Source organism: Oncorhynchus mykiss, chromosome 8 (genome assembly GCF_057628025.1).
Source record: "Oncorhynchus mykiss isolate SJ-2025 chromosome 8, ASM5762802v1, whole genome shotgun sequence".
Taxonomy (NCBI): Eukaryota; Metazoa; Chordata; class Actinopteri; order Salmoniformes; family Salmonidae; genus Oncorhynchus; species Oncorhynchus mykiss.
In genome coordinates, this window is record NC_143029.1 from 57,270,001 (window position 1) to 57,296,329 (window position 26,329).

Genomic DNA, 26,329 nt, shown 5'->3' on the forward strand with positions numbered 1-26,329 from the left:
AAATAGAATGAAACAAACAGGCATTCTATTTTTGCACTATTATAGTGGCCACTATAGACATCGATCAAGTGCCCAAGGCTACATGTGTGCAAAGATAACATTCACTGAGTAAAACAAATTATACACCCTCCCACACACACACACACACACACACACACACACGTTACTGGCAAGTTCAACACAACAAATGTCACGTCCTTAGTTCCTTTTTTATGTCTCTATTTTGGTTTGGTCAGGGCGTGAGTTGGGGTGGGCATTCTATGTGTTTTTCCTATGTTTTCTATTTCTATGTGTTTGGCCTGGTATGGTTCCCAATCAGAGGCAGCTGTCAATCGTTGTCTCTGATTGAGGACCATACTTAAGTAGCATTTTCCCACCTGTGTTTTGTGGGTAATTATTTTTATCTGTTCTACAACGTGCCAGCAAAAGTGAGAAAGAGGGAAAGTGTGTGGTGTTCCTTTCACCTCTATAGTGGCATCCAGCTAAAGCCAGGCCCAACTCCAGCTACACTTGATCCCTGAATCCACTTGTTTAACAAGCAACGTCTCATTTTCACCTAACTCTCATTCAAAAAATTAACCACATACTGTAGAGGGAAAACATTAGTTAACAGATAGTGGTTAGTTCGTTAGCTAGTTAACATTTCACACAGATTGCCAGGGTCCAGTAATCAACTAACACGTTATAACTTGAGGAACGGCAAGGACTTGTATACTAGTTAATACTGTAGCGAATTGGTTAGGTTACTAATGTTAGCTCATCTAATGTTGTAATGTTAGCTAGCTATCTGACTTTATTAGCAAGCAAATTTTCACACCATATAAAAACTCAATTATTTGATCAGATAAATTGGCTAACGTCACTCAACATTTCTCTGGCTAGCTAACGGAGAATTCGATCCAGCTAGCAAGATAACAATGCTAATACTTGTTCCACCACACTTTCTCCCTCACCTCAAACTTTCCAAATGCCCGTAGTTTTTCGGTTACAGCTCATGAAGTACACGTCATCACCTTCTCACCCTCGTCTCTGTAGTCAGGCTTCTCACCTAACGTTACCTCTTTAGTGTTGCCAACTCCTCAGTAAGGAAAGTAGCTATTGGCTGTCCTAAAAGTTGCTAAATGACGTCATCACCTAATTTGCATAATTGGACATGTGCATGTAATTGTGACGGACGCCCTAAATATGTTTAGAACTACAAACGAGCACAGGCTGTAGAGAGTGGCACACACAGCGAATAAGAACCAGATATTTGAGGCCATACTCCTCCTTCAGCACTTTATGTTAATCCCAGTCATAACAGAGGCATTGCCTGTCCCTATCCCCAGGAGTTTCTCTTTTTTTAAAAGAGAAACGCTTCTCGAGGAAAGCCAACAGCATGGGCTATAGATTTGGCATCTCCTCCCTCCAACTCAACAAGCCCCAGAAATGTTGATACAATTGTCTGCTAGGTGTCACTAAAGTACCTTATCACAACCCCCAGGTACTTAGAAACACTTACATCCGTGGGCTCATAGAGGAGGAGGCTGAAACGCTGGTCATCCACAACATCTGCGACCAACTTTTTCAGAAAGTATGGTGCTAGAACACCTTTAATCATTTCTGTGCACTTTTGTCATATATACATATATTCATGCACATAGCTCATATATTATACAGCGGCAAACTTATCCGCTTGACTCAAGTCATTGCACGTATCCCTGCCCAAACAGGAACGAACACATATACCCAACCATAAACTGCCCCTCTCAGTTCTCTTATCTCACGACCCCAGGACACACACAGACATTCCATCGCACGAACACACACACCCAGCCAGAAAACTGCCCCTCTCAGTTCCCCCTACCTCACGATCCCCTGACACACAAATACCTTCTTGCATAAACACACACACTTCATCCCCCCTCTACTGGTCGGGTGCCCAGAGCAGAAGACTCTGCTGTGCACCACTGGGGCTCCTGCTCTGGCTAGAGCAGGTCCGCCTCCAACCCTTCGGGACCATTCAGAAGGCGACACGACAAGACTCTACCTACATTATTCCATGTATAAAAACTGATGTAACCTTTGTCTAAGCCCCTTTTTTCAGCTGTCTCCTTCCGAGTCAAATGAATAGGTCCGTGCATGTTAAACTGCTAGGACAAGATATCTTTGACCTTAATAAACTGCCTTTTTGCTATACTTGATTCCACTCTGTCCAGCGTCTTGATTTGGTCTCTTTCTCCTGTAGTTAATCATCAACACTTTGAAGTGGGTAGCAGCACTGGAGTCTGAGAAAGCAGCTCTAAATGCTTCTCCAATGTGAGCACGTCAGCATGGAACAGTGTTCAGCGATAACTAATGCCATGGTGGCCTCAGCCTTTTTTGCAGAGTCAATTTTTTTTAACCATAAATGGCAGCTTGTTTTGGGTGAAACTGTTATAAAGCTTTGCCTTTTGAGTATGTTTTAGAGTTGTCATGTGTTTTTTTACATCACTAAATTTGCGTAGAAATCAACCTTACAATACAGGCAGAATGCCCGTATATCATCTCCAATAAACAGCTTCAACCAGCCTTTGAATTCAGAGTTTGATTCCCACTCCTTTCTGTATTTTTGAGAGTACAGTTTAGACTGAGACATGATCAGCTAGCCAGCTAGATGTTTAGCTTATGTCACAGAGAGGCACACACACAGTGGACAAGGTGAGTAAGTGACTGAGGCTGTGTGAGTCAAAGGCAATGATTTATTTTTGTGCAGCGATTTATTTTAGACAAAGAACATTTTACATTTACATCCCGCCCTGAATGTATGCCAGGGCGGCATCAGCCAGCGGCGGCTTCCCGCATGCATGATTCATTTGCAGTCTGGACACGGAGGGGTGAACATCTCCTGCTCTGACTGCAGCTGGGAGGGACTGCTGCGCGAGGACTGGGCCGCCTGTGAGTGCTTTGGGACAGGGTGGGGCCCACAGCAGCACAGGCTGCACGTTGAGAAGAGTAAGAACAATACGTGTTTTCACGTCAGTCTCCAAAAGTCTCCAATAACACCAGAGAAAGTTGCTAGATTTGTTGCTAGTCGATTTTTAAAAAAATGTTGCAAGAAGGGGTCTGAATACTTTCTAAGTATAGCGACAAAGTTGCTAAGTTGGCAACACTGTACCTCTTCGTTATCGTTCAGGGGACGTGCTGCTGTAACTAGTAAATTGGTTTGTGTCTGCATTCTGTTGTTATGTAAACGATTGGCTGAGCCTTGGATACAGCCAGTAGTGATCCAACTCTCCCACAAACTTTTCTCATCGGATCTACACGAATCACGTAGGGCACCTATTTTGGATTCAAAATGGCGAATTTCGCCGAAAGGTGACTAGTTTGCATCCCTGATACTGGCAATACGTGCAGGGGCGTGGCCTTCGCCAGGGTTGCAATCTGAGCCCTGCACTCTTCAATGTTTACATCTACGAATTGGCCACTATTCTAGAAAAATCCTCAGCCCCTGGTGTTAGTCTCCACAATTCAGAGGTTAAATGCCTACTCTTTGCAGATGACCTATGCCTGCTGTCACCCACAGCACATGGCCTACAGCAGAGCCTGGACCTTCTAGAGCAGTACTGCCAGACCTGGGCCCTGGCAGTAAACCCCAAAAATACAAAAATAATGATTTTCCAGAGAAGATCCAGATCTCAGGGAATTAGACCAAAGTTCTCAAATGGTACAAAATATATAGAGTACTACACACACTACAATTACTTAGGTTTAAAAATAAGCTCAACTGGACACCTTAATGATGCAGTGAATGAACTGAGAGAGAAAGCACGCAGGGCATTCTACGCCATTATAAAACAAATTCAAATTGAAATATCTATTCAAATTTGGCTAAAACTAATTGAATGTGTCATTGAACCAATTCAACTTTATGCCAGCGAGGTGTGGGGGTCCACTTGCAAAACAAAATTTCACCAAATGGGACAAACACCCCATTGAAACCCTGCATGCAGAGTTCTGTAAGACACTCCTACATGTCCAGAGGAAAACTACAAACAATGCATGCAGGGCAGAATTAGGCCAATATCCACTAATAATACAACTTTAAAAAAGAGCAATTAAAATACAGTGACACCCACTCATATCATTACCAAGCCGTGCAATTCCAAGAGCTGAGCAAAGAAAAGAGTCCCTTCCTCCAGCCGGTCCTGGGGCTGAGTTCACAAACCTGTTCTACTACACACTGAAGCCTCAGGACCAGAACATCCAATCAATCAGAATAAAACAAATTACAACACAGTCAAAACAAAACTACATTGCTTATTGGGAAACACAAGCACAAGCAGAACGCAAAATGCAGTGCTATATGGCCCTAAATCGTCAGTACACCGTGGCTAACCATTTGACCATGGTTACTGATCAAAACCTTAGAAAACCCTTGACAAAGTGCAGGCTCAGTGAGCACAGCCTTGCCATTGAGAAGGGTAGACACAGGAAAACCTGGTTCCCTGTAGAGGAAAGGCTGTGCAACCACTGCACCACAGCAGAACCTGAGATGGAGCTGCATTTCCTGATAAACTGTCAAACATATAATATGTACAGAGAGAGAGAGAGAGAGAGAGAGACAGAGACAGAGACAGAGACAGAGACAGACAGAGAGAGAGAGAGGGAGACAGAGAGATAGAGAGACCAGAAAACAAAAAGATAATTACTTGACACATTGGAAAGAATTAACAAAAAAACAGCAAACTAGAATTCTATTTGGCCCTAAACAGAGAGTACACAGTGGCAGAATACCTGACCACTGTGACTGACCCAAACTTAAGGAAAGTTTGACTGTGTACAGACTCAGTGAGCATAGCCTTGCTATTGAGAAAGGCCGCCGTAGACAGACATGGCTCTCAAGAGAAGACAGGCTATGTGCACACTGCCCACAAAATTAGGTGGAAACTGAGCTGCACATACAACCCATGTTTATGCTTATTTATTTTCCCTTGTGTACTTTAACCATGTGTACATTGTTACAACACTGCACATATACATAATATGACATTTGTAATGTCTCTATTGTTTTGAAACTTCTGTACGTGTAATGTTTACTGTTCATTTTTATTGTTTATTTCACTTTTGTGCATTATCTACCTCACTTGCTTTGGCAATGTTAACCTGTTTCCCATGTCAATAAAGCCCCTTGAATTGAATTGAAGTGAGAGACACAGAAACAAAGATAGAGAAAGACAGACAGAGAGAGAGAGAGCGAGAGAGAGAGGCAGAAAGAGAGAGAGGGAGAGAGAGAGAGAGAGAAAGAGAGAGAGACAGAAAGAGAGAGAGACAGAGAGACAGAGCTTTGCTTACAGAGTTGCCTGTGCTGGCCTCCATGTAAGCTTCAGTCTTGGGTTCGATGGCCAACTCCGCGTCCAATATCTTCTCGACCGGCATGTCCCCGTTGAAACTACTGGTTGACTCCACCTCGTTATCACTCTTGTCCCGGCCCCGCTGACGCTCCTCCTGCACAGCTGCACAGAGAAACACAAACAGGGGGGGTCACACACACTTACATACAATAACACAGTACACACACACACCTGCCTGCATAGAGAAACAAACACACACATACGCACAGGGGAGACAAACACACACACCTTCTCTCTTCATGCCCATGGCCAGACACTTCTGGTAGCGACAGTATTGGCAGCGGTTGCGTTGGCGCTTATCGATCAGGCACTCCTTGCTGTCTCGACACGTGTAAGTGAGGTCCTTCCTGATGGTTCTTTTGAAGAAGCCTTTACAGCCTTCACAGCTGTACACGGCATAGTGTTTCCCTGGAAGAACGAAACAGGAAATACAATTATTATCTTGATCAGATCAGCTCCTACTGTACATGAGCTGCTGTTGTTGGGTGATTCAGTGTTGGTGTGGATGGTATGCTTAGTTGAGGAGCTTTATAAACTGCCTGAATGCTGAATCGCTAAAAGCTGTGGAATATCAATATGACAAAACATTTATTTTTACTGCTCTACTAACGTTGGTAACCAGTTTATAAGAGCAGTAAGGCACCTCTGGGGTTTTGTGGTATATGGCCAATATACCACGGCTAAAGGCGTTGCGTCGTGCTTAAGAACAGCCCTTAGCCGTGGTATATTGGCCAAATACCACACCCCCTTGTGTCTTATTGCTTAAATATACTATCTGTCGTTAGTGAGTGGAAATAATCTATTGTAGCATTTCTCCTGGAAATGTTCATTTGGCTTAGTTATCCTGTAGGTACAGTATGCTGATGAAGGGGGTATGGTATACTAGTAGTAGGGCCAGAGTTTTTTTCCTTACCATCCAACCTGTCAAGGGAAAAACTCTGGTACCCAGCTCGAGAGCCAAGGCTCTATCTGCATTTTTGTCAAAATGAAATTATTAACACAGCCTTGTTCTGTTCAATGTTCTCTACCAATATAGTACTCTAAATATCCCAATTTATCTTAGTAAATTCAAAAGAATAAAATATAAAAATGGCTGACATTCAAACCAATGAGGGGTTTGCAACTTTAAACCCAATTATCTTCAAATTCTCTTTTTACAGATGGAATCTTCTAGTCCCAAGCTCTCGTGGTATTGTCTAGTCTTGGGCCTTATTCTTGGGCCTTATTCTTGGGCCTTATTCTTGGGCCTTAGTCTTGGGCCTTAGTCTTGGGCCTTAGTCTTGGGCCTTAGTCTTGGGCCTAGCTATAATATAGTCTGCTGTTTTACCTGAGGATCGGTCCCCACAGATGGCACAGATGTGCTTGGACATGGACCCTGGGCTCATGCAGCCGTAGCTGTTCATGTGACCCAGTCCAGCCAGGCCTGGAGGAGGCTTGATGTCCTCACTGCTGCTCACACTGTTCAGAGAGTTTACCTACAGAGAGCAGGGGACAGAGAGGGGGTTAATGGTGTGTATGTGTGTGTGTGTATGGGGGGGGGGGGGGGTGTACACACAGATGCACACACACACTGGCTCACTTTCGCCAACTGCCGACGGTGTCACAAAGGTCAAAAGTCACCGACTTCCATTTTAGTTGAAGACAGAACCAAGCACCTCGAGTGGTCTTTTGTATACTGCATGCATTAGCTATACAGTATACAGTCAGCGCCTTCCTCAGTGTGTGTGTGTGTGTGTGTGTGTGTGTGCTTGTGTTCATTTCTCTGTCTATGTGCATACCTCCCTATCTGAACGCTTCCTACCTCCCTAACAACCTTATCTGAAGTGTTTTCCTTTGTCATGTCATGTGACCTGTTTTTTTTATCCAGGTATGGAAGTAGCTGTTAATATGGATGATTTACTCTCTTTACACAGTCCTTAATATAATATCGTGCCAATAGCAAACATTTACAGAAGGCCCTCAAGGAAGGGCACAAAATGGTAACTGTAAGGCTGATATAATTCATACCAGATAGAATTTTAACGAAGCTGAATACACACTCAATTGAACTATAGTACATGCAGTTCCACAGGAGAGCAGTAGAGGGAGGTAGTTGGTCATTAAGAAAACCGTATAAGCTATTCCGGGCCAAAGGAAAGCATCATTACCAGACCTGGGTTCATAAAGTATTGTGTTTGATTGAGCCTGTCAAGAGTGCCAGAGGGGTGGGTTTTACACTAAGGACTATTGCATTGGTTCCATTGTGCCAGGTAAGCTCAATCAAGCACATCTAAAGTATAATAAATGGAACAAATACTATATGAACCCAGGTCTGATCATTATTATTATTATTATTTTATTGTTTTCACCATTATTTAACCAGGTAGGCAAGTTGAGAACAAGTTCTCATTTACAATTGCGACCTGGCCAAGATAAAGCAAAGCAGTTCGACACATACAACAACACAGAGTTACACATGGAGTAAAACAAACATACAGTCAATAATACAGTAGAAAAATAAGTCTATATACGATGTGAGCAAATGAGGTGAGATAAGGGAGGTAAAGGCAAAAAAAGGCCATGGTGGCGAAGTAAATACAATATAGCAAGTAAAACACTGGAATGGTAGATTTGCAGTGGAAGAATGTGCAAAGTAGAAATAAATATAATGGGGTGCAAAGGAGCAAAATAAATAAATACAGTAGGGGAAGAGGTAGTTGTTTGGGCTAAATTATAGATGGGCTATGTACAGGTGCAGTAATCTGTGAGCTGCTCTGAAAGCTGGTGCTTAAAGCTAGTGAGGGAGATAAGTGTTTCCAGTTTCAGAGATTTTTGTAAAATGAACCACAGGGAATTAAAAAGATACGAGGACATCCTCCTAATAATTCATTGTCCTGCTAGTGAGGGTAAGTCATGTATATAGCAAGTATGTGTGATAATAATATATAGGCATCTTGTGTACACAAACAGGTTGAGGGACTATTGCCCTTTGTGAGACCAGCTTGGATAGTGAAGCGGGCTCCGTACCACTGAGTACTGTACTGTAGACTAGAAAGGACTGGGCCGGGTCAACACACACACACACACACACACACACACAGATGACCTACATTGTTAGTCTACACACCACGTCCCATGCCTCTCAGCCCACACATACCAGCCATGCATTACGCATATGAGGCCCTTGCTGAATACTTCATATAGCCTATACATTATTCATTCACTGTGCCCAAATGAAGACATTTGGATAGCTTATTCAAAAGTGAAAAATGTACTTGGTAAAACATGAAAAATGGGTTGTATATACACTGAGTGTACAAAATATTAGTCACACTGTCCAAATATTGAGTTGCACCCCCTTTTGCCGTCGGAACAGCCTCAATTTGTCGGAGCATGGACTACAAGCATAGCCGCGGGAAGATATTTGGCTGTGGGGGTTTATGACTTTAGTGAGAAGAAGAAGAAAAATATTTATTTTTTTAAGAGACAAATTTCAGCAGGGTTGGTTTTCCTTACTGGAAGAATATAGGGACCAATTTGAAAGCACATGAGCATTGTACTGAGCATGTAGAAAACAGAGATTTGGCGCCACATTGCGGAAAGATTGAAAACAATCACAACCATTGATGCAATCAACCAGACTGACGGCAAGGTTGATCGCATCCTGACAAAGCCCCTGGGAAGAAGTGCATATCATATTTTTCATATATGATCTTTTGCAACATATTTGTCAAATGATGCTACACTATGACTTTGATATTTAGTATTTTATGCATCTCCTTATGTAACACATTAATTAGTGTGTGTGAATACATTCACTCTTACCTGTGGGCTGGAGAGCGTGCTGAAGCCTATGGTGGGCGTGTGGGGCATGGAGACACCTGGCGAGCCCAGAGAGGACGACGTGATGACGGAGTACGGCGAGCCGCCCAGCCCATTGAATGGCGAGCCCAGGGTGCTTATGGGGGATGGGTGGGGCCGCCCGGGGTTGACGGTGGTGCTGATGACGGAGGGGTGGTGATGGTGATGGGGGTGGTGGTGGTGAGGGTGAGGGGGGCCCACCATGATGCTAAGGGGCTGTGAGGGGGTGGAGCTCAGGTGGGAGACCTGAACAGAAGAATCTATAATCAGAGCAGAAAACAGTCAATCAGAGAGGAGAAGGGAGTTAGGGGACACGCCAACCAATAAGGATAGGATACTTGTTTTCAGCCCACTTGACATTCTACTGTACATAGGTGTAGAATCAATAGGGTTTAGGATTCTGCAGCTAGAAATGTACATTGTAGAATAGACACTACAATCAATTCCACATGACAAGAAATTGTTCATGGCTGTTCTATAAATCATACTTCTATAAGCTCCTGGTTCAGAGACAGTGGAATGGGCAATCAGACCAGAACACGATGAATTAGGACACATGCATAACAACTAACTAGACCCACATCATCAACCGAGGTTCCTGAGTGGTTGAGTGACAGCCAGGAGTCCAAAATGTGAATCTCTCCATTTAACCTTATCACTAATTCAGCTGTTAATGCACTGTGATGTAACCTGATGTAACCTGAAGTAGCTGGGTGCCTGGGGGTCAGTGCACGGTGAAAGCCTGCGTAAGGGACTTCCATACAGCCCCAGAACAGCCTTAAGAAGGTCAGTGCAGAGACAGGCTACACTGATCTGATCATTAAAAAAATGATTTCTAAGGTCATAAGAGCCCTGCATGTTCCCATTATGCATCAACATGAGAAAATGTTAGGGGGGTGTTACAGGGACCCTAGAGGGAAGTTAGGGCTGTGGCGGTCATGAAACTTTGTCAGCCGGTGATTGTCAAGCAAATAACTGCCGGTCTCATGGTAATTGACCGTTAACTTCTTGAGTGTAGGGGGCAGGATTTTCGTTTTTGGGTAAAAAAAACATACCCATTTGAAACTGCCTATTTCTCAGGCCCAGAAACTAGAATATGCAAGAAATCGTCAGATTAGGATAGAAAACACTCTAAAGTTTCCAAAACGGTCAAAATATTGTCTGTGAGTATAACAGAACTGATATTGCAGGCGAAAACCTGAGGAAAATCAAACCAGGAAGTGATGTTTTTCCTGAAAGCTCTGTTCCATTGGATGCCTTGCCTCCATTTAAAGGGATATCAACCAGATTCCTTGTCCTATGGCTTCCCCCAGGTGTCAACAGTCTTTAGACATCGTTTCAGGCTTTTATTTAGAAAAATGAGAGAGAAAGATAACATCGTGTCAGTGGATAGCTGGGTGTTCGCAGAGTTTTGCTTGCGCAACAGAGTGGGGCAGCCATTGTCTCTCCCTCTCCTATTGAAAAAGCGACAGTCCCGGTTGATATATTATCGATTATATATTTTAAAAACAACCCGAGGGTTGATTATAAAAAAGGTTTGACATGTTTCTGTGGACATTACGGATACTATTTGGAATTTTCGTCTGCGATGTCGTGACCGCTCGAGACTGTGGATTTCTGAACATAACGCGCCAAACAAATGGAGGTATTTTGGATATAAAAATAATCTTTATGGAACAAAAGGAACATTTAGTGTGTAACTGGGAGTCTCGTGAGTGCAAACATCCGAAGATCATCAAAGGTAAGCGATTTAATCTATTGCTTTTCTGACTTTCGTGACCAATCTACTTGGCTGCTAGTGTTTGTAATATTTGTCTACTGAGAGAGATGTTCTTACATAAACGCTTGTTATGCTTTCGCCGAAAAGCTGTATTGAAATCTGACACGCCAGGTGGATTAACAACAAGCTAAGCTGTGTTTTGCTATATTGCACTTTCATTTCATGAAAATTAAATATTTTTAGTAATTTAATTTGAATTTGGCGTGCTACAATTCAGCGGGTGTTGATGAAAATGATCCCGCTAAAGGGATGGGTGCGTCAAGAAGTTAAAGAACATAAACACATTTAGCATCATTCGTCTTCCACACATAGTTTACAAGCCACTGATGCAGACATTGGGAACGTCTACATTTTTTCAAAGTCTACACCATCACAATAAATCCATGATTTATTTTAGACAGTTCTAAAGCAACATGATATGAAGAAAATGTAGTCTATTTCAGAAGAACAGAATAACATACTCTGCATTGTCCTTATGTTAGGCCTTGATCTGGCTATACAGTACCATATGGCTGTGGGCTACACTAGTTCATTAAACAGACAAGATTTGCTTAGAATTCCGTAGCATTATTTTAGATTATTGTATAGTATGAAGAATGCAATTGAACAAAGCTGAATAAAATAGAAAGCGCTATTCTGTGTTGGCGGTTAACAAAGAAACAGGTACTAATATATGCTTAATTTAGAGTTATTTAAGTAACTTTAGTTGTGGTACAAATGTTGGGCTATATGTTTAGATGTTTTATACATTCTAAGGCTGCATGATGAGACTTGAAAAAAGGTTTGAAAAAAGGTTTGAAAAAAGACGCATGAAAGGCATGAGCTCTGCTTTGTTTTTTTGTGCAGGCTGTACACACTTCATCAGTCTCTCATTCACAATTTGAAAAGCACTTGATAATGCCTCGAATTTCCCGGCTGCATCCCCTTTGTGTGACCGTAATGCCCCCTAAAAACATCCATGCCTTTTGCAGCCGGTGGCCATTGTACCCTTGAGCTGAATATAATAATTATAATTCCCTTCTACCAGCTGCGTGCCGAAGCACCTCTCACTCACATGGCTCTTCGTCACGTGATCAGGTCTTTCTCACAGGCTACAAGTGAAGACACACACATCAAGGATACAACTGAGCGCGTCCTTATCCAAGTGCATATTGAAGATATTGGAAGAACTGTCCACATTCACTTTTCGTCAGCCAACAAGATGAGTAGGCCTAACGAACAGCAAAATCACTAGCCTATGTCAATCTACTATCCCCCATAGTACAAAAGTTGACCTGTTCTATTCTGTGAGAGAAATAAATATTCCAAACATAGTCCGGGACAGTTGTGGGATGAGATAGATCCCAAATTAATACAACCACTAGCATCAACAAAACTGTTTTAACCTGTTAGATCTCTAGGGGCGCTATTTCATTTTTGGATAAAAAAACGTTCCCGTTTTAAGCGCGATATTTTGTCACGAAAAGATGCTCGACTATGCATATCCTTGACAGTTTTGGAAAGAAAACACTCTGAAGTTTCAGAATCTGCAAAGATTTTGTTTGTAAGTGCCCCAGAACTCATTCTACAGGCAAAACCAAGATGATGCATCAACCAGGAATTAGCAGAATTTCTGAAGCTCTGTTTTCCATTGTCTCCTTATATGGCTGTGATTGCGCAAGGAATGAGCCTACACTTTGTCGTTCGCCCAAGGTCTTAGCAGCATTGTGACGTATTTGTAGGCATATCATTGGAAGATTGACCATAAGAGACTACATTTTCCAAGTGTCCGCCTGGTGTCCTGCGTGGAATTCGATGCGCAATTGCCAGCTGCTCGTACTTTTCCATTTGATATAGGGGAGAAACCATGTGTCCAAGAACGATGTATCAATGAAGAGATATGTGAAAAACACCTTGATGATTGATTCTAAACAACGTTTGCCATGTTTTCAGTCGATATTATGGAGTTAATTTGGAAAAAAGTTCGCGTTTTGAGGACTGAATTTTCGGATTTTTTTTGGTAGCCAAATGTGATGTATAAAACGGAGCTATTTCTAATACACAAAGAATCTTTTTGGAAAAACTGAGCATCTGCTATCTAACTGAGAGTATCCTCATTGAAAACATCAGAAGTTCTTCAAAGGTAAATTATTTTATTTGAAGGCTTTTATATTTTTGTTGAAATGTTGCGTGCTGGATGCTAACGCTAATGCTAATGCTAAATGCTAACGCTAGCTAGCTACTTTTACACAAATGATTGTTTTCCTATGGTTGAGAAGCATATTTTGAAAATCTGAGATGACAGTGTTGTTTACAAAAGGCTAAGCTTGAGAGATGGCATATTTATTTCATTTAATTTGCGATTTTCATGAATAGTTAACGTTGTGTTATGCTAATGAGCTTGTTGATAGATTTACACAATCCTGGATACAGGGGTTTTTTCATAGCTAAACGTGACGCAGAAAACGGAGCGATTTGTCCTAAACAAATAATCTTTCAGGAAAAACTGAACATTTGCTATCTGAGAGTCTCCTCATTGAAAACATCTGAAGTTCTTCAAAGGTAAATGATTTTATTTGAATGCTTTTCTGTTTTTTTGTGTAAATGTTGCCAGCTGAATGCTAATGCTAAATGCTACGTTAGCCATCAATACTGTTACACAAATGCTTGTTTTGCAATGGTTGAGAAGCATATTTTGAAAATCTGAGATGACAGTGTTGTTAACAAAAGGCTAAGCTTGAGAGCTAGCATATTTATTTCATTTCATTTGCGATTTTCATGAATAGTTAACGTTGCGTTATGGTAATGAGCTTGAGTCTGTATTCACGATCCCGGATCCGGGATGGGGAGATCAGAAAGGTTAAGCAATGAGCCTGACGCAACAGATGAGAACGTTTAGCTTAAAATGTTGATAAACTATTAGGCTATTTCTTCACATTAGAAGCGCAGCAATGCGCACACGGCAGTAGGCTATAAGCGCGACTGTTCAATTGGCAGGAATTGACCATTCTCAAATGTGTCCACAAATGCAATTATGCATGTAATGCTTTTATTATAAAGGTGCATTATTATGGTGAAAATGATCTTCCCCAAACTTGAAACTCACGTGCTACGTATGTATGCCAGGCTCTACACCCACTGTATCAACAACACCAAGCCAACAGCAACATGATCCAAGAGAGAGGGCTCTATCAACTATCAAATCTATGTACATATGTTATACCAACAAGAATCTATCAAATATATGTACATATGTTATAGCAACAAGAATCTATCAAATCTATTTGCATATGTTACAGCAACAAGAATCTATCAAATCTAATCTTCTTTCTGTCTCTCCTCGTCTGGGAATATAGAATGACAGGTTGACATTTCAGGCCCCAACACTTCAAGGTTGGGCTGTTGGGCAGAGCTTTACGTCACAGGGCTAACAGGAGGTGGCATTTGCATGGGGCATGGTTGCAGGGTCACTGTAGTCAGTCCTGGGTAGAGCGACCTCTCTCGTGTTACACAGGACAGAGTCGGATAGGTCAGCTGGACCAGCAGGGCTAGTGGAAGCGCACGGACGCCAGCCTACAGTGGGGACTGATACTAGCATGTATTAGTGGGGATTGGACATTTTGTGTGGATTTTTTTATGCAGACAAATACTCTCTCTCTCCCTCTCACATACATACATATACAGTGGGGTCTGAAAAGTTTAGTATTTGGTCCCATATTCCTAGAACACAATCACTACATCAAGTTTGTGACTCTACAAAGTTGTTGGATGCATTTGTAGTTCGTTTTGGATGTGTTTTCAGATTATTTTGTGCCCAATATAAATGAATGGTAAATAATGTATTGTGTCGTTTTGAAGTCACTTGTATTGTCAATAAGAATATAATATGTTTCTAAATGCTTCTATATTAATGTGGATGCTACCATAATTATGGATAGTCCTGAATGAGTTGTTAATAATGATGAGTGAGAAAAGTTATAGAGGGTCAAAGATCATACCCCCAAGACATGCTAACCTCTCCTGTTATTGGTAATGGAGCGAGGTTAGCATATTTTGGGGGTATGATCTTTGACAAGATAAAGGAGGAAAAAGGCACTTCCTCATATTGTGTAGACAGTTTTAGGTACAGCAGTTTCTCTGCCAAAGCAGATGCAGGAAACCACAATGTATATTTAGACAGAACCAAGAAAATAACTGTGTGACTGTGACTATGTGTATTTATGCATGTATGTACTTCTGGTCTCTTTCTCTCTCATAAACAAACACAAACACACGCACATGCACACACACAGTCTCCCTTTCACCAACTGCCTATTGTGTCACAAAGATCAAAAGTCACTAACTCACAGCTTTCCATTTTGTTGAAGACAGAACCCAGCACCTCGGGTTCAGCAAAGATCACAGCGTGATCTTGTCAGGCAGCCTTTCTACAGTGCGCCAACAAACACATGCCCACATACTTACAGTGCCTAGATAAAGTCTACACACCTCTTGCACAGTCTTCATATTTTTCTGCCTTTAAAATAAATACAAAAATTGATAAAGTAATGGAAAAATAACCAATTTATGCCCCTTTTTAGATTATGAAGACTGTGCAAGGTGGGTGTAGACGTTCACTAGTGACTGTACATTTATCCATGCATTAGCTACTATCAGTGCTAAGTCAAAGTACACGATCCTGTACTACATTGAGTGTACAAAACATTAGAAACACCTGCTCTTTCCATGACATAGACTGACCAGGTGTATCCAGGTGAAAGCTATGGTCCCTTATTGATGTCACTTGTTAAATCCACTTCAAATCAGTGTAGATGAAGGGGAGGAGACAGGTTAAAGAAGGATTTTGAAGCCTTGAGACAATTGAGACACGGATTGTGTATGTGTGCCATTCAGAGAATGAATGGGCAAGACAAAAGATTGAAGTGCCTTTGAACAGGGCATGGTCGTAGGTGCTAGTCGCACTGGTTTGAGTGTGTCAAAAACTGCAACGCTGCTGGGTTTTTCACACTCAATTGTTTTCCGTGTGTATCAAGAGTGGTCCACCACCCAAAGGACATCAAGGCGTAGGGATGCACGATATATCGGTGAACATATCAGAATCGGTAAAAAAAGTAGAAATGCCAACATCGGTATCGGCCCGATGTCTAGTTTAACGCCACTGTTAAGAACCGATGTCAAAGCTGACGTGCATACCTATATAACATGATGTAATGACCCCATGTAAAATGTTGCGCTACATGTGCAACACAGCATTCCTAACCTAGCCCACAATGTCTGCTGTGTAGATCGAGCAGTCAACAAGTCGAGCAGTCATTTGAAAGAGTAAGAACATTTAAGCGAGACAACTCAAAGGCGAAATCCATTAAAGCCAAGATAATGGAATTCATTGCCCTTGACAATCAACCGTTCTCTGTCGTGGGTGATGTTGGCTTTCGCCGACTGGTCGAGCACCGGTACACACTTCCAACTGGGCTATTTTTCAGATGCTGCCCTACCGGAGTTACACAGTAATAGAGTGATTCTGCAACAACGGGCACTTCTATGTCCTCGGGTCAATTTTGGGGATTTTATCAAAAATAAATACATATTTGTATGTTAAGTTCACACTGGAATCACCCTAGACTTTTTTAAACACCTCTCTATCAAGTATTTTAGTTACTTTTCAGATGCATTTTATACCTCAATTTCACTATTTTGCCCTTGTCCCTGACCCAGACTTTTAAGCTTCTATGTTTTTCGATGAGAAAACATTAATAATTACACATTAAACTATGTTATCTACTACAGAAAGGATCAATTAAATAAAATCTATATCAATATTTATTGTGAGTATGTCCTTTATATTGTTTTTTAAACAAAATATACCTGTAATTTGGTTGTTGTGTAATTTCTACCACTGAGGACAAATTCCTCATTAATAAAGTTTTTTTCAAGAGAATGTTAATTTAGTTACCATGGAAACATATTGTGACACAGAAGCACATGACTGCAGTGTTCCAGTTGTTCCAGATGTGATGTCCAGAAGTTGAAGAAAAATGAAAGGTAAATATTGCTTGTGTAGAGAATATTTTAATTGTCAGTCATTTCCAAACAGGCTATAATTTCTTCAATTTGTGGTAGAAATGTGATATTTTATGTATTTAGTGTAAACTATATACTAGCTGTAATACTAACCAAAGCATGCTAAGCAGGTTGTAAATTGTCTCCAGAAACTGTAGAAGTGTAATTTCCATCACAATCATTTCCATCACAAACTTAAGTGTGGTGGAAATGACAGAAAGTGGTGGAAATGACAACAATCCATTATCTTACATTTTTTTAAACTTTAGGCTTATTTTATCATGTTTAAAATTCATTTAATCTAGAAAATGCTCCAAGGTGTGCACACGTTGAAAACTAAGTTGTAGATGCCACATAAAACAGCACAGACGTCACAGACATATAGAAACAAAAACAAAAAAAGTATCCTATACGATACCAGGAACATCTGCAAAAAGACAGGGAGCGATACTGGAAGAAATAAGAGAAGGGAGAAGTGAAATCTATCTCTGAGCTTACAAAGCGAGACCAAAGATGCCAGAGAAGGCGATGGAAATGTAACCAACGGAATAGAAGACAGACTTGAAAGAGAACAGTTGCAATGGAAACCTACCTATTAGGCAACACACCACCTCAGTCACCAGATGACTTGCAGCCAGAACATTAGGCCAACATACCTGCCCCTGATGCACGCCCTGATACCCCTTCCTCATCGTCTGCAACAGGAATGAGAACTCGAATACTTGCTGGAAGGAAAAAGGTTGAAAGAGGTCGCTCAAAAGCATACCGAGATCTAGGTATGACAAATGTTAAACTTGATAATGCTTTAAGTAAAGCTGAGAAATACAAAGAAAGGTATGATCGACTGATGGACAAAATGGAGAGACAAGATTCCCCAAAGACAAAACAGCAAATGAAGGGAACTCTGAAGAATAATGAGAAGGATTTTATTGTTTCAAAATGCAGAGTTAAAACAAAAGTATAAAAAGTGGCTTAAAAAATACTCAGAGGCAGCATCCTGAGAAAGTATGGCCTGGTCATAGCCGCAAACAGAGAATTTGAATTTTCAGCAAAACAAATGAGGGCAAATGAAAACAGGCCCTCAAGTCTTCAATACTCCAGGAAAAATCAGTGTAACAGAATTAGCACTGCCACAGGAGAGAAAAATCACTAGATTCTATGAACGTGATGACAACAGTAGAGAAACAGGGGAAAAGGACACACTAACGAGGAACAAGAGGACAAAGCAGAAGCTCTTCTTGAATGGCACAATTCAGAACCTTTATCAGAAGTTTAAGAGGGAATATTCAGAGATTCACATTTCCTACTGTGAATTCTGCAAAATAAGTCCTTTTTGGGTTGTCAAGCCAGCAGTCCGGGATAGGGACACAATGCCTCTGCAAAACCCACGCCAACCTCCAGTTCATGGTGGACAAACTACAGCATCACAAAGTGATCAGCTGCAGCAACATTGGGAAACTTATTGAGTCTTTGTGCTGTGGGAACCTGAAGACAGAGTGCAGGTATATAGAGTGCTCCCTTTGCCAAGCCAAAGAGCTTAAAACATCTGACTTTGATGCTGGTGAGCAGATATGGTGGTTTGAGTGGAAAAACAAAAGGCTGAAGAGAGAGAGAGAAAAACAAACAAAGAAGGAAACATGGAGAAGTTCACTGACCATTTAACAATAAAAGAAAAGGTATGTGGGAACACTGCAGATTCTACTGGAGGACTTCTCCAAAGGATTGAAAGAGAAGTTGGGGAAACACGTGTACAATATTCGACACCAATACTCCAAACTGAGAGAATTAAAAGACACTCTGGGGGAAGAGGAGGTCATTGTTCACATTGCCTTTGCAGAGAACTCCCTGTGTAAATACACCAGTGAATTCCAGGCAGTTCACTTTGGTGATTCTCACAAGCAGGTGACCCTCCACACCTGTGTTGGATATATCACAAATGATACAGTTTCACTTTGCTCACTGAGCTCTTTTTTATGCGGCATGACCCCTCTGCTATCTGGGCCCATCTCTCAAAAACACTGCCCTACTTCCTTGAGCTCTGCCCATCAACTACTGCTGTACACTTTGTGAGTGATGGGCCTTACAACCCAGTATAGGTCCAAAAAAAGTTATACTGTCCACCCTTCTCTTTGAAATGGGCTTCCAGAGAGTTACATGGAATTTCCTAGAAGCCGGTAGGAGAAAATGCCCAGTTGTTGGGGTAGGAGGCGCTGTGAAACGAAGAGCAGATGGAATTGTGGCAAGGACCTCCCAAATGGAAAAACTATATTTGAGGAACTGTCAAAAGATCAGTCAGCTATCAAGCTTTTATATATCTTATATCTGACTGATAGAGAGCATGGAGGCCCTCCTACCAAGATCACCTGGAGACAATCTGTGGGACAATGAAGATACAACAGGTAATAGTTATGGGTTATTTTATGTCGAATCTCACATTTGTTATACAAACATAGTATCACCACACTCTGTATCACTAGACTATGCTATTATTACATATTCCGAATGTGCATAACTTTTAGAATTTCCTGTGTTTCCAGATCGTCACCGACAGTCCAGGAGAGATAACTTGGCGGATACTCAGTTGCTTCTGTTCCTTTCCACATCACTGCAGCTGTTTCAGCTGTGCTTGGACTTGTCCCTGAGCCCCATCCAGTGACCAAAAGGCACATGGAGCTGGATGCCTTGGTCTGGGAGGAACATTGCTCTCTTTCTAAGCCTTAGATACACTTGGAAACTCACTATACAGTACATACAAAGCAGGACATAAAATCATACATGAAATAAAACATGTGTAGCTCTCAACTAACTCTTCCCTCTATATATAGGTGCAAGAATTGTAGCATCGAAGTGTAGTCAAGGACAAAACATTGCTCTCATGTTGAAAAGGTGCTAGTTACAGTATTTTGTCATCTTACTGTGTCTTATATTAATTAAATGTTCAACAATGGTTGTTGTTCAAAATCTTTGCAATAAAATATTGTTTTCATACATTTTTTGTTTTACATAGATGTCATTTCCACCACACCATGTCATTTCCACCACAACCCATATTTTTGAGGTAAATTAGTATATTATGTATAATATACATACATTTATTTGTTTTAGATATGGAAATCATATGGTTGTTTTCATAATCTCACAAACAAGTTGGTTGGAAATATCTTATTTTTCATGATAAATAAATGTTTTCAGCTGTCACCAAGGCAAGTTTATACATTCCGACATCATGTTGAATTAATAATATTAGAAAAACCTTAAAAATCCCTTAAAATAATATTCAATACAAGTTAATGTACAAATGTATAAGAAATGCGTTATAAATCAATTTGTATATTTCATTTTTCAACTAAAATGGATGGAAATGACATTTGTCTATGGCGGTAAATTCCTGAATAGTACATCGCAGTGTGTGGTGTGTGTGTGGAACCGTTATTTAACTAGGCAAGTCAGTTAAGAACAATTTCTTATTTACAATGACGGCCTACCCCGACCAAACCCAGATGGCTCTGGGCCAATTGTGCGCCGCCTTATGGGACTCCCAATCACTGCCGGATTTGATACAGCCTGGATTCGAACCAGGGACTGTAGTGACTCCTCTTGTACAGATGCAGTGCCTTAGACGTCCATGTGTGTGTGTTAACTATTTAACTGTACTAGAATGCTTAGAAGGCCGCTAAATGTTTCAAATCGGTAGCGTTTTCTGGGGCAAGAAAAACATCGGATATCGATATCGGTATATAAATGTGCTTAAAAGGTCACATAATAAGTTGCATGAACCTACTCTGTGTGCAATAATAGTGTTTATCATTATTTTTGAATGACTACCTTATCTCTCTACCCCACAAATACAATTATCTGTAACATCCCTCAGTCAAGCAGTGAATGTCAAACACAGACTCAACCACAAAGAACAGGCAGATTTTCCAATGCCTCGCAAAGAAAGGCACCTATTGGTAGATAGGTAAATATTTAAAAAAGCAGACACTGAATATCCCTTTGAGCATGGTGAAGTTATTAATTACACTTTGGATGGTGTATCAATAAACCCATTCACTACAAAGATACATGCGTCCTTCCTAACGCAGTTGCCGGAGAGGAAGGAAACCGCTCAGGGATTTCACCATGAGGTCAAAAGGTAACTTTAAAACAGTTACAGCGTTGAATGGCTGTGATAAAAGAAAACTGAGGATGGATCAACAACATTGTGATTACTTCAAAATACTAACCTGAATGACATGGTGAAAGGAAGGAAAACTGTGCATAATAAAAATATATACTGTTTGCAATAATATACACTATACACAATATACACAATATATACTGTTTGCAATAAGGTACTGAAGTAAAATATAGCAAAATGGGCCAAATCCAGCACAACACATCACTGAGTCCTACTCTTCCAATTTTGAAGCACGGTGGTGGCTGCATTATGTTATGGGTATGCTTTTCATTGGCAAAAACTATGGATTATTTTGGGTTAAAAAGAAACTGAATAGAGCTAAGCACAGGCAAAATCCTAGAGGAAAACATGATTCAGTCTGCTTTCCAACAGACACTGGGAGACAAATTCACTGTTCAGCAGGAACCTCAAATGCAAGGCCAAATATACACTGGAGTTGCTTACCAAGGCGACATTGAATGTTCCTGAGTAGACTGAGTGCCCAGAAACACAGCTGTAATCGCTGCCAAAGGTGATTCTAACATTGACTCAGGGGTGTGAACACTTTGATAATATTTCTAAAAAATGTTTTCACTTTGTCATTATGGAGTATTGTGTGTAGATGGGTGAGAGAGAAAAAATATATTCAGGCTGTAACACAACAAAGTGTGGAATAAGTCAATGGGTATGAATGAGTATGAATACTTTCTGAATGCACTGTATTTTACTCACCGTCAAAGCCAGGAATGAGCATCAGGGACTGGTAGTTTCCATACATTTCCAACTCTGATTGGCTAACGTCAATTAAGTCGCTTTCCATTTTTTCCTCTGGAATTTTCAACACCTGTTATGATTCTCATGTCTGCAGCCGATCACCTCTGAATTCTGCAGGGGGGTTTGACCCTTCCAATGCAGACAACGGGCTGGCAGCACATGATCATGTGTGTGTTACAAGCAGCTGTAGTGGTACACACACACACACAAATACACACTCACGCACTCTCTTTACACATCCCCCCCCTGTGATATTAATGCTTGCTCAATGTCACATTCCAACAGGAAAGAGGCCCCTCACTCTCACACATAAGTACACACACATTTGTTTTACTATCCTTGTTGGGACCGAACAGTTGATTCCCATTCAAAATCCTATTTTCCCTAACCCTAAATCTAAACTTTAACCCCTAACCCGATGTTACGTTCGTCGTTGGAAGGAGTAGACCAAGGTGCAGCGTGGTAGGCATACATCTTTCTTTTATTGATGACACCGAGAAAAACAAAGAAGAAAAAAAACGAAACGCACATTTCTGTAGGGCTGGAAAGCAACAGTACAAAAACAAGATCCCACAAACTAAGGTGGAAAAAAGGCTGCCTAAGTTTGATCCCCAATCAGAGACAACGATAGACAGCTGCCTCTGATTGGGAACCATACCCGGCCAAAAAAGAAATAGAAAACATAGATTGCCACCCTAGTCACACCCTGACCTAACCAAATAGAGAATTAAAAGGATATGTGACACCCTAATTTAACCCTAACATAACCCTAACATTTCCTTGTGGGGACCGGCAAATTGGCCGAATTTTCTTTGTTTTACTATCCTTGTAAGGACTTCTGGTCCTCACAAGGATAGTAAAACCAAAAACACGCACACACATGAATGTACTTGAGTATGCCACCATACAAACATCATCTGGCTTAATGTGTTTTTTAAAATTTATTTATTAAGAGATACAGAACGTATCACTATAATGATTTCTATTGGTGAGCTCTTCAAGTAAATCATATAAACAGTGTTTAAGCCTGTAGCCTCCAGGCCTGAGGGGTATCCTAAGAAGCAAGCTAGATCTACTCATGGTTTTCTAAAGCTAACCAGCTTCCGTTACCTTCCCATTCCAGCTCAGGCTTCATCCGTACTATGACAGTGGATATTGCTCGTCCGCCTGCCGCTAATGTTTTTTTAACCTTTATTTAACTAGGCAAGTCAGCTAACTCTAGTGACTCCCCATCCCGGGTCCGGGAGCGCAATCATCGACTGACACTAATTAGCATAACTCAACGGACATAAATATTACTAGAAAATATTCCTATTCATGAAAATCACAAGTGAAATATACTGAGACACAGCTTAGCCTTTTGTTAATCGCCCTGTCATCTCAGATTTTCAAAATATGCTTTACAGCCAAAGCTAGACAAGCATTTGTGTAAGTTTATCGATAGCCTAGCATAGCATTTTGTCCAGCTAGCAGCAGGTAACTTGGTCACGGAAATCAGAAAATAAATCAAATTAAATCGTTTACCTTTGATGAGCTTCGGATGTTTTCACTCACGAGACTCCCAGTTAGATAGCCAATGTTAATTTTTTCCAAAAATATTATTTTTTGTAGGCGAAATAGCTCCGTTTGTTCTTCATGTTTGGCTGAGAAATCGACCGGAAATTACGGTCACGAAAACGCCAAAAAATATTCCAAATTAGCTCCATAATATCGACAGAAACATGGCAAACGTTATTTATAATCAATCTTCGAGGTGTTTTTCAAATATCTATTCGATAATATATCCACCAGGACAATTGGTTTTTCAGTAGGACCGATTGGAAAAATGGCTACCTCTGTATTTTACGCGAGAATCACTCTGAGAGCCATCAGGTGACCACTTACACAATGTATTCTTCAACATAAATGCGTAAAACTACGTCACAATGCTGTAGACACCTTGGGGAATACGTAGAAAAAGTAATCTGGTTGATAGCCAATTCACTGCTCAATAGGGACGCATTGGAACGCAGCGCTTTCAAAACATGAGGCACTTCCGGATTGGATTTTTCTCAGGCTTTCGCCTGCAATATCAGTTCTGTTATACTCAGACAATATTTTTACAGTTTTGGAAACTTTAGAGTGTTTTCTATCCTAAGCTGTCAATTATATGCATATTCTAGCATCTTGTCCTGACAAAATATCCCGTTTACTATGGGAACGTTATTTTTCCAAAAATGAAAATACTGCCGCCTAGTCACAAAAGGTTATTAAGAACAAATTCTTATTCTACAATGACGGCCTTCCCCGGCCAAACCTGGACGACGCTGGGCCAATTGTGCGCCACCCTATGGGACTCCCAATCACGGCCAGATGTGATACCACCTGGATTCAAACCAGGGACTGTAGTGACATCTCTTGCACTGAGATGCAGTGCCTTAGACCGCTGTGTCACTCTAGCAGGCTAACTGCGCGTGCATGTCACAGGTGGCTAGTCGATCACCGAACTCTTCATTGAGACAATGCTTAAACATCAATGCATTGGCAAGTCATTTTCATTTGTGCCGAAATCTAAATTGAATTAAAGTTAACTTGCAAATTCAGCAGGTTACGGTGTGAAATAGACTTTTAGAAGTGCAATCTTTATTTTATTACCTTGGTTATCAATGCACAAGCACCTTTTTTCCCCACTCCTATCGATAAAATATTTGCATTGTATCATACAAATTAATAAAATGTTGTCTTCCTCAAAAGAAGTGGATGATGATGATGTAATCTTTGTGGGAGGGAGGGAATATGATTGAAGTTGTCCTCAACTCGTGGCTCAGACACTTCAATCAGGATAAATGTAGTTAGCCCTGAGTTAGCCTGCTTCGGAGCAGGTTAGTTCTGAAAGACTCGTTGACACAGAAATGTACCTGACTAAAAGGTGAGCCACTTTCATTGGTACCAATCATCCCAAGTGGAACTCAGCGTTGACCAACGTTACCTCGCTAACTCCTCAAACATTTGTAGTATAGGACTGACAAACAAAATGGGTCCACAAACTGGGTCCACACTCAAAAAGATGACACATAAAGCTTACTTCCGTAAGGCTCTGGTCTGGCCTGAGGATATTCACAAAGCCTCTCAGTAGAAGTTAATTATTATCTGAGAGGCAAAACTGATCCTAGACCAGACCTGGTATTGTGTGTGGAGACAGAGCCCACTCATTCTTGTCAAAATTAAGATAATGTCAGATCAATCAGGGACTGTATAATCCTCTTACCCCCTGTAAGCATCTCCAACCTGGTTATTTACAGCACGCCCAGCTGTCAATGTGTGTGTAGGGAATGAATAGTTGATGATGTCTGTTAGGCCCCAGCTTCTATCAGAGGCAACATCTCATCTCTCTCAGAGTGGCTGGGCCATTATGTTACAGATGAGGCTTTATACACAGCGAAACAAACAGAGCAATTACAAGTCAACTGAAAAACACAGCTGGTAGGAGAGCAGCACTAATGTCATTTCACTAAGTTGGTGTATATTCAAACATAAAATAATTACAGAGCATACTGTGCAAGACATATGCCTTGGTAGGCATATCAAATACACTGTTTCAAATAATATAGGCTACCCCAAAATCAAATGTATAATATAAAGTAGAAGCAGAAATATGGTTATATTATTACATATAATGTGTATGAAAGACAGCAGAGGATTTTCAATGTCATGTTAAAATGATGTCAGTCCCAAGAGAGTGTGCATCTTCCTGAAACACTGTAGAGACCTTCACGGGTCCTGTTCCAAAACGGGAATATCCCACTGGGGAATTTGACATGCCTAGTTAAATAATGGTAAAATAAAAAAATCCAGACCCAATATGCATCAATTATTTTTTTCAATATATATATAGAGACCCGTTCTGAACGCACAGATGATAACTAGACCCGTTCCGTATACACCTAGTCAGATCCTGACCCAGTCCGATCCGAGTGAGGGAAGCAGGAGAAAAATACACGTAAGCTACTTTATTAACCGGAGCTGATAATGCGTGAGGAGAGGAGGTAGAGGTGATGCTCTAGCAGGGGCCATACTGTGTGCGTCAGCTACTGTGAGTGTAAGCGAGTGACATGGGGAACGTGGAGGAGGGATAGAGAGAAAGCGAGAGACCGCAACCAACCAAGCCGACTCGCATTTATAGTAGACAAATAACTGCCATAGCTAGGTTATTTATCATCCAATATGATGACGTAGTACCTGTCTTGACTGCATCAAACCGGGAGAAGCTAGTTAAGCTAGCTAACTTTAGCTAGCTAGGCTAACTGAGGCTGCGGTGCGTGCACGTTCTCATAGTTACAAATAACTCCATTCGGAATATAAAGTATCAGCCTACATGTTGGCTCT

At 41.0% G+C, this 26,329-nt stretch overlaps 1 protein-coding gene and 1 long non-coding RNA gene across 3 annotated transcripts in view; one reads left to right on the forward strand and one right to left on the reverse strand.

Moving 5' to 3' along the window:
• Nucleotides 1-26,329, reverse strand: part of rxrga (retinoid x receptor, gamma a) — a 43,796-nt gene that overhangs the window by 7,960 nt on the left and 9,507 nt on the right. The window contains exons 2-5 of one of the 2 annotated variants that reach the window (XM_021613029.3): nt 9,177-9,472; nt 6,700-6,847; nt 5,601-5,780; nt 5,314-5,474 (exon numbers count right to left, since the gene is read on the reverse strand). In XM_021613029.3, coding sequence (XP_021468704.3) covers nt 5,314-5,474; nt 5,601-5,780; nt 6,700-6,847; nt 9,177-9,472 — 785 coding nt within the window. The remainder of the gene's footprint in view (nt 1-5,313; nt 5,475-5,600; nt 5,781-6,699; nt 6,848-9,176; nt 9,473-26,329) is intronic. The other variant, XM_021613030.3, reaches the window with a different exon arrangement.
• Nucleotides 13,040-26,329, forward strand: part of LOC149982034 (uncharacterized) — a 108,563-nt gene continuing 95,273 nt past the window's right edge. The window contains exons 1-2 of the long non-coding RNA XR_016482477.1: nt 13,040-13,114; nt 13,472-13,533. This is a non-coding gene — a long non-coding RNA (uncharacterized LOC149982034). The remainder of the gene's footprint in view (nt 13,115-13,471; nt 13,534-26,329) is intronic.